This window comes from Prosopis cineraria, unplaced genomic scaffold, assembly GCF_029017545.1.
Source record: "Prosopis cineraria cultivar Desert tree isolate PC_DT_omini unplaced genomic scaffold, ASM2901754v1 PC5, whole genome shotgun sequence".
Lineage (NCBI taxonomy): Eukaryota > Viridiplantae > Streptophyta > Magnoliopsida > Fabales > Fabaceae > Prosopis > Prosopis cineraria.
The window spans coordinates 8,927,782-8,937,209 of NW_026555336.1; the positions used below are offsets into that span (position 1 = coordinate 8,927,782).

Consider the following 9,428-nt stretch of genomic DNA (forward strand, 5'->3'; position numbering starts at 1 on the left):
GTCATTAAACCTTTTAATTATAAGTTTTCATTTTACCTCCATTAAATATTGATAAAAAATATTATTAAACTGTGTGTATATATATAATAACAGTAAAATTAAAAATTTATTAAATTTTTAAATAGAATTAATAAATTTTAAAATATTTTTTTAATTCGAATAAAAATATGTTAGAGCTAACTTAATATAAGTAGAATAGTACGCACACATGCTTGAAGATAATGATTATTTTTTATTTGTCATACACATTCATATCTTGTGCTTGTGTTGCGTAATGCTTAGGGCATTATATTTATTGTCCGGGATGGCAATCAGTGTAATTAATTTCTCATGCTTCATAATGACGAGTAGGTGGTTCTCTTAAAGGCCGGCTTTAGGTGCCCCATATTTAATTCCATGAACAGGATCCGAGGCTATGAACAGTATCTGTAATTTTATTTTATTTTTTTGATTTCTCACATATATTTTATTTTTTTTAGTCAGCATTAAATGTAAACTTTCTTTTATTTCCTTTAATGGTAATTTAAATTTTAATTCACCACATAGTTAGAGGTTAACTCTTTTTGCTACACTCAATTTTAATTAATAACTGGAATTTTATTTTATTTTACTTTAGTTATTTTTTAATTTTTTTTTTTGGAGTTTCTATGCAAAGCTGGTTAGTAAATTGGAAGAAGTCAAGAGACTTTTCAAACTTGAAGAGGCTGGATTTAACTTTAAAACTTCAAACATTGAAACTAATTTATTTTTTTCCCCCAACAAAACAATTAAACTAATTTGACCTACTCCTGTTGTAATTAATCCAAGATGCCCCTCCATCCGAATTTTGTAAGACAAGTATAGATAAAATTACACATATTAATAAAACTTATTAAATATATTTTATAATTTTATTTAAAAAATATAAACTTTTAAAAACACCATTCATTTAACACTTTATTTGTGAAAAAATATTAAAGAGAGAAAATACAATAGAAAAAGTAATATTAAAAAGTATTATTAATAAAACCTTATTTTAGTAAATGTGTTTTATAATTAGGGATATCAAATCTCCCCATAATTTGAGATGGAGGGAGTATCGTATTTTAGTGTATTGATATCCATTTTTATTTCTAAATTGTTCTTGTCGAAGCACCCGATGTCCTAAACTTTTTAATATAATAATGTCACCCTTAAAATAATTCAATTATAGCAATGTTGTCTCTGACGTTAAACGGGAAAACTTTGATGGTTAACTTTTCTAATTTAGACTTAACATTAAGGGCAACATTGTTACAATTTAAATATTTTAAGGAAAATATTATTATGATTTGAATCAAACTTACTTTTGAGTTGGCAAAGTTAACTATCAATGTTTGCTCATTTCACGTCAGGAGCAACATTGCTATAATTTAATTATTTTAAGGGTGAAATTATTATGATGAGAGTTTAAGACACTAAGTGCTTTCACAAAAATAGTTTACAAGCAAAAATGAACCTTAATCTTCTTCTCATTAATGAAAGTAATATAAACCATTAACTCATGATCTACAACTGATATGCCTTTCTAAATTACATCAAGATCACATTTAGTATTTGACCTTATCTTAAATATGATTGTTTTTAATAGGAGGATAATTGCAAGCAATATAAAAAACATATATTTTTTGCATTAAAAAAATCCAAGGTAGTTGTATATACTAAATTAGGGGATTTTGTGAAAAACTAAGCGTTTGCCTAAAAATTGTTTAATTAGTCATCTCCTATGATTTACCTTTTTATATAAGGCAAACTTTAAAAGCATTTTCTGATTCATAATATAAAACAAAGTTAAAGTAATTAATTTTTTCCAATTCTACCCTTATTTATTTATTTATTTATTTATTATCATTTGAATTGAATTCCTAAACTTCAATTTATTATGGTTATTCATTGCAAAAAAAAGGTTAAATTGAAAATTTACATTGTTTTTCTACAACTTACAGGTATAACTATGACTCCCTTCCATTAAAAATATAAGACATTTTTAATCAAATTTTACCTTTCAATAAAATAATTACTTACTTTCAAACTAACCCTTTCTTTTTATATTTATTCTTATTAAAAACTCTACAATAAATATAAAGTTATTCATTAAGACGGGCACTTAAAAAAAAAATAATGATTACACTTTAAAAAATTTAAAATGTCTTACATTTTTAAACATCTAACTCTTTAAAAAATGTCTTATAGTTTTTAATGGAGAGAGTATTTTTTAATAAACATGAAGTTGGTTTAAATTTTTATATCAAGAACACACAGAGGGAGTAAAATTATCAAATTATTCTAGAATGAAACTTTTTTTTTTAAATAAAGGATTGGAGGCCCACCTTTTACTATTTTAATCGGACAACAAGTACATTTTTTAATTTTTTGTATTTTTTTTTCATGTACGTGGATACAGAAGCCTCCACAAAGGATTACATCATGAACAAAATGCCAATGTTCTGTCTTTTTTGTGGTATAATATTCTTGTTATCGCCACTAGGAGGAAAACAAATATTTCATGAAGAATACTTTTTTTTAAAAAAAATTATGAGTGTACGAATTTTTTAAGAGAAAAGACAGGCAGAAATTTCATTTAGAGGTTATCCTCTTATATAATTTTCTAATATTTTTTTTGTTACTCATAAGTACCCTATTATCAGAGATAATCTTACTTAAGATATTATTGAATATTAAATGTGAATAATTTTTTTTAATAAAAATTTAAATATTAAATATTCTGATTTGTATAATTTTTTAAATTAGGGCCATAGATAAAGTCAAACCATGTGGGAGCCTCACGCCAGCGATGTTCTGCGTGAGTAGCAGTGCCCAAGTTAGGTCGGAAGGAAGGTATGTTCTTCAAATTAAACATTAAATTAATGATCCCCCACACGCACTTACTAGAAAGTTTGAATGATTTTTTTAATATAGTGTGTGTATATTATATCAATGATTAAATTGTTGGTCAAGATAATTGACTGGTCCAATACAGTTATACCTGCATTGTTTGCAAACTAATATTTAAATATTGTCCAATTTGCATGAACCTGCCTCTTGGGTTATGAGTTCTTTGTAGATCTTCTTTTTCTCACTGTGCCTCCGCAATTTGCTCCTATGCTCTCATCCCAACGAGAAAGTTCAAAGGATCTCCAAAGTTCCTACGTTTTCTCCTTCCTTTTTCTAGAAGATAATTTTACTTGCTTTCTACTCATTAAAATAAAGGTAAACTGATAATTTTATCCTTGAACTAAGCATATGAGATCCTTTTTTTTCTTAACATAATATTTGATCTTTATAATTTCATCCGATTTTGTTTTTAGTCATTTTAGTTTTTTTTAATATTTTTATTTCTTATAATTTTAAAAAGATTAGTGAGCTTTGTTTTTTAGGCCCTTATAGTTTCTATTTTTTAATAGTTTTAGTCTCTATATTATAAGGATTGAAAACACTGAAAAAAAAACTATAAAGATTAAAAGCAAAGCCCAATAAAAACTATAGGAATCCAAAATTATGTTTTTTTTTCTTTTTCTTTAATGCAATATGCCATTTCCTTATAATTAAGGAGAAGGGCCAGTATGACAATTTTAAATGTTGAAGGATAAAATTGTAAAATAAAAAAAACTTTTTAATTTCATATGTTTCTAGACCTATAATTTAATGATAAAATTACTCTTTTATCCTTGAAATGATCAATGATATACACCATTTAAACTACAATATAAAAGACTTTTAGAAACAATGTTTGGTCCAAAATATAGAACATTAAGTAGTTTTCATAATTATTTTTTACATTATATCTCTACTTTATTTATTTTTTTAAAAAATGATGCATTTAAATTATTAATGAACTTTATACAAAATATTTAATGACAGTATAATTGAAAATTTATAAATTTTTTATAAAAGATTAAGGTTTTAACTATTTTTTTATAACATGGAGTAATTACTAATGCCATATGCTATAGTCTACATGTGTGTGTTAATACTTTTTCAGTCCTATTTATAAATTATTTTACTAATCTCATCAATATTAATATAATAAAAATATAAAAAATTAAAAGTAAGTGAAATCTCAAACATTGTTTATCTCTCTCTTACTTTTTAAAAGTAATTTAAAAATTTTAATTTAAAATAAAATAATTTCATCATGACTTATAAAGCGGGCAGATTGTACTTGATAGTCAATCATTCTATGCTCCGTTCACATTTGGATGATGCAGACGTTCTGTAATGCATGTTAGTCTAACAGTGGAGCTGTAGAACTGCGAGTCATGGAACGGAGAGCATTGTAACAGCTTCCACTTGAAATTTGATTTTTGACATTAAAAAAAACGAACTGTATCAGAGAGTCAAACGTGGTAGGTCCAAGGGACACAAATCACTATTGAGTCTTTTAAGTTTAGGATTAAATATGTTTCCAGCTAGTGGCAGCCATCCCCTCCGACTCCGATTGTCTTATGATTTGTTTGGGAGTGGTGAAAGATGAAGTAAGAAGCTCTACATAAGGAAATGGGACTTATGATAAATGCCAAACAATGCGTTCGTGTTACTTCCATGCGGTAAATCTAAATCCTTTTCCCCCCTAAAACCTGTTCAGATATGTGTAGTATGAATATGAACCTCTCTGTCTGCCACCAACCCATAATGTTAAATTAAATTCATGTTGCTCCATCTCTCATGATGGTTCTGTCCTATTTCTCATTCAGGAACCAAAGAAAATTCAAAGAACAACGACAACGAAAGTCATACTGTGTGGTGACCAACAAGTTCAGAGGTAGAATCTGGGATACATACTCTGATATGGCTGTCATTGTTTTATCTTCTGCTTGAAGAGGCTGAAGTAAATTCTTTTTGCACCAGAATCAGAAATGGATTCTGTTCAATTCCTTCTTCCTCTGTTTCTTCTCTCGCTTGCATTTCCTTGCCTGCAATTTGTTCGAGGAAATGAGGAACTCAGAGCTTTGATGGAGTTGAAGTCGTCTCTGGATCCAGAGGGCAAGGTCCTTGGTTCTTGGACCAGTGGTGGTGATCCATGTAGTGGTTCGTTTCAAGGGATCTTATGCAATGAACACAGGAAAGTGGCCAACATTTCATTGCAGGGAAAGGAGCTCTCGGGATGGCTATCTCCAGCAGTGGCTGAACTCAAATGTTTGTCTGGTTTATTCCTGCACTACAACAATCTCTCAAGGGAGATCCCCAGAGAGATTTCAAATCTCACTGATTTGGGTGAACTCTATCTCGACTTCAATAATCTAACTGGAAACATCCCTCCTGAGCTCGGCAACATGCCTAATCTCCAAGGTTAGTATATTGTACATGTATAGTCCTGTTGACACAGATCATGCATATTGTATATAGATTATATGTATCTTTATCACTGAAATGAAGGGTGGATGATGAAGGAAAAAACCTTATTATTCAATCCTGATCTCCACAGAGCTTCGTTAAATTGGAGACCTTAAGAAAGAGAATTTTGATGTTTGCAACTAATAACTGCGATAACTTGTTCTGTATGCCTATTGAACTTGTGGATTTGTGGTGAAACTGTTTTGTTTTCACATGTCAAGCCACGAGTTCGAATCCAGGCAATTTCACACAACAACTCGACTTTGTTCTGTACATCAATTTCCAGTGACTATAGGTACCTGATATGGATTTATTCCAGGTTTCAATTTATGTATGGTTTATTTGATCCCATTTGATCCCTTATAGTCCAGGGAATTGTGCATTGAAGAGAAAAAGTGGTTGATGTACTTGAGAGTTTTAATCAGTGTTACTGTGTGCTCCTGAATTACACATAATGATATTGGGAAGTCTTAGATGTCTACGTTCCGTGAACCTTACATCAAGTCTAGTATTGTTAGTTTGAAGTGGAGGGCCATCAATTGGACAATCAGTTTAAAAATTGTGCGCTTTGGTTTGTGCTCTGTATGCTAATCCTAGTTCAATCGGTCTGGATGATCTTTAGTGCTGCAGTTAGGATATAACCAGCTCGTGGGAGCTATACCGAATGAGATGGGCTCATTGAAGCAGCTTACAGTCCTAGATTTGCAATGCAACAAATTAACTGGTAAAATTCCTCTTAGCTTGGGGAATTTGGAGAAGCTAAGGTTGCTAAATTTGAGCTTTAACAACCTGAATGGTTCAATCCCTGCAACACTTGCTGATCTTGCAAATTTACGAGATCTTGATATCCGAAACAATTCTCTATCAGGAAGAGTTCCTTCTGGTATGCCTCAATCCCTCTGCACTTGTAACTTCACCTGATTAAATGCCTTCTGTTTATTTCTATGCATACTGATTGATGTTTTTCAACTTAAATGAAGCTTTGAAGACATTGGGGGATGGATTCCAAGGCGCAAATAACTTGGATTTATGTGGACTTGGGTTTTCTACTTTGAAAGCTTGCAGCAATGATCCAACTTTAGACCCTAGCCAGATTGACATCTCAAATCCAGCAACAGAAGGTCTTCATCCAAAGGACTTTCCCGAACCTGCAAATTTTCACTTGCATTGTAGCCAGACCCATTGCTCAAAATCAAGAATGTTTCCTCAAGCACTCATTGCAGCAAGTGTTTTAACTATCATAATCACGTTCATATGCGTTGGACTTTTCACTTTTCTCAGATACCGCCGCCAAAAGCAAAGAATTAGAAATTCATCAGAATCTTCTGAAGGGAAACTTAGTCCTGATCCGCCTAAAGAATTGTACAAAAGAAGTCTATCACCACTCGTTAATCTTAACTACTATAATGGATGGGATCCGATGACTGATGACCAAAATGGGACCAGATTATCCCATGAGTATCTAAACAGATATAGGTTTAATGTGGATGAGATTGAATCTGCTACACAGTACTTCTCTGAGGCTAACTTATTAAGCAAGAGCAAATTATCAGCAGTCTATAAAGGAATACTCAGGGATGGTTCCCTTGTGGCTATAAGAAGCATTAATGTGACATGCTGCAAGACTGAGGAAGCTGAGTTTGTAAATGGGTTGAACTTAGTACTTTCATTGAGACATGAAAACTTGGTTAGGCTCAGAGGTTTCTGTTGCTCGGCAAGCAGAGGTGAATGTTTCCTTGTCTATGACTTTGCCCCTAAGGGTGACCTGTCTCAATACCTTGACGCGGAAGATGGAAGTGGTCATGTTCTTGACTGGTCCAAGAGGGTTTCTATCATCAAGGGCATCGCAAAAGGTTAGCATTTCTGACTACCATTATTCTCTAAGCATTGCATGGTACAGAACATTGTTTTTCCCCATGCAATGTCCTATCTGCAAACGGATTACAACGTGCATTATCATTTATTCAGTTGCAAGCTGAATACCAGAAATTTGTTAAATATAATAATTATTCGTTGGTAGCATGTTTATATAACTTGAACTATAAAATTAGGATTTGATGACCGTATTTTTTTTAATAAAAAAATTAGTCCAGTAAAAATGGTGTTAGGACCAAAATTTCGAAAGTCTAAAGGACAAAAGAAACTTTGGTCGATTTGATTACCTGATTTCAGAACAGTTTTTTGTTTTTAAAAATAAAAATAAAATTTAAAACTTGTTTGAAAATGTTTTTTCTGTTTCTTTTTTCTTTTAAAGTTAAAAGTTGTTCTGAAAAAACTAAAAATCTAAATTTTTTGTAATGATATTTTGTTACTTTTTGTCTTGCAAAACTAGAGAAAAGATAGAAAGCATTATATTTTTATTAATGACAATTATATTAATAAAATAAATAATTCTTTCACCTTTCATTTCACCGCTTTAGATATGGTTTTCGAAAGAATGATTCAAACAAGTTTTTTAATTTTTTGTTTCAAAACTTGTTCTAAAAATTTACTTTACATAATTGTTTCAAAAACATAATTAATAGAATACAGAATTAAATAAGCCCTTTGTTCATAGAGTTTTGACACCATGTTATACACGTGGGCTTAAGGCCATACTTTTGTCTAAAATCTAAAGATATTAAATCCATTCACTTCTAACGTGAAGCTTACTTTAATCATATTGAATATCAACGTAAGATCTTCCTTTTTTTAATAATTTAACAAGTCAATGTAACCAATGCTTTTATAGTGGAGTGGATCTTTACGATATAAAAAGTGATGAATTTCAAAGGTAATGATTGCATCACATGTTTTTTACTTTATCTTCGGCTGAAAATCTATCCATGGAAAAAAAAAAAAGAAATGCAGTCCGCCTCATAGATACATTTTCTTTATAAACTTGTATCTAATTCTGCATCAGATTCCACTTTAGATGATGTCTATGCCATGACTCTGTTTGATTTTGCTTATTCCCTTTCGATCAGGTATTGGATATCTACACAGTAATGAAACAAACAATCCCACAATAATACACCAAAATATATCAGTTGAAAAGGTTGTCCTTGACCTTCAATTCAACCCCTTGATCATGGATGCTGGCCTCCCAAAGCTTCTTGCAGACGATGCTGTTTTCTCAGCTCTGAAAGTAAGTGCAGCCATGGGATACCTAGCTCCTGAGTACATTACCACTGGGAGATTCACTGAGAAAAGTGACATATATGCATTTGGGGTTATAATTCTTCAAGTAGTTTCTGGGAAAACTGTTGTGGGTAGTTCAATCAGGATGGCTGTTGAGTCTTTCAGATTTGAAGATTTTGTTGACACGAATCTCAAGGGACGATTTACTAAATCTGAAGCAGCAATGCTTGCCAGGTTGGCAGTGATGTGTACTCATGAGCTTCCTGATCAGAGGCCAACCATGGTGGAAGTGATTCAGGAGCTGAATGGATTTCCTGCACAACATGCTTCTTGATCCATATATATTGCTTACTAGGGGAAGTAAGAGACGTTGAAACATCTTCCAAATAAATGTAAAGTTAAATGGAATTCCCTTGTTTAATACCCATGGCTTAGCATCTACATCATGAACATTGATTTCAAAAGCAAGCTTCATATAGAAGACCAAGCAGTCATTGCCATCTGATATTCAAAAGCAAGAGCTTCATAAACTTCATAAAGACAAGCATAGTGATTTTTAGTATTAGCAATAATTTCTTTGTAAAATCTACCTTATCTAGTCAGAATTAAAACCATAATTCATGATAATCTAGAGACTAACCATAAAGAGATTACCAAGTTTATAATCTAAGAAAATGATATCCCAAGTTTTTTTAGTTTATAATACTTTGGAAACCATTCATTATCTTCTAATTAGAGTAAAATCATGGTACGGAAGCATGGAATATTTTAGAGGAGTGAAAGAAGTTAAAAACAGTTAAAAAATCTCATGTTGCTAAAAACAGAGTAATGTGTCACGGCTCATGCAATCTACGTCACGGTTTGTCACTCTCTATGCGATGTGTCGCTGTGTGTTGCACGCTCATGACAACAAATTTTGTTATCATTTGATAGCAGAATCCAAACAACTTTCTATG

At 31.3% G+C, this 9,428-nt stretch overlaps 1 protein-coding gene across 3 annotated transcripts; it reads left to right on the top strand.

Annotated features, from left to right (window-relative positions):
* Positions 1-4,428: 4,428 nt before the first annotated feature.
* On the top strand, positions 4,429-8,918 carry LOC129311672 (probable leucine-rich repeat receptor-like protein kinase At5g63930). 3 transcript variants are annotated; one of them, XM_054954067.1, is made up of 6 exons: positions 4,429-4,565; positions 4,713-4,780; positions 4,867-5,307; positions 5,975-6,235; positions 6,333-7,205; positions 8,319-8,918. In XM_054954067.1, the coding sequence occupies exons 1-6, from the start codon at positions 4,516-4,518 to the stop codon at positions 8,804-8,806; spliced, it is 2,181 nt and encodes a 726-aa protein (XP_054810042.1). In that variant the 5' UTR covers positions 4,429-4,515; the 3' UTR covers positions 8,807-8,918. The 3 variants fall into 3 exon arrangements, with proteins under 3 accessions (XP_054810042.1, XP_054810044.1, XP_054810043.1); XM_054954069.1 differs by having other exon boundaries at positions 4,493-4,565; positions 4,713-4,834; positions 4,872-5,307; XM_054954068.1 differs by lacking the exon at positions 4,429-4,565 and having other exon boundaries at positions 4,645-4,834; positions 4,872-5,307.
* The last annotated feature ends 510 nt before the right edge of the window (positions 8,919-9,428 follow it).

Coding starts and splice junctions, on each gene's coding strand:
- LOC129311672 (XM_054954067.1), top strand. CDS start 4,516: ATGGGACTTATGATAAATGCCAAACAATGCGTTCGTGTTACTTCCATG. Junction 4,566..4,712: donor GTTCGTGTTACTTCCATGCG/GTAAATCTAAAT, acceptor TTTCTCATTCAG/GAACCAAAGAAAATTCAAAG. Junction 7,206..8,318: donor CATCAAGGGCATCGCAAAAG/GTTAGCATTTCT, acceptor CCTTTCGATCAG/GTATTGGATATCTACACAGT.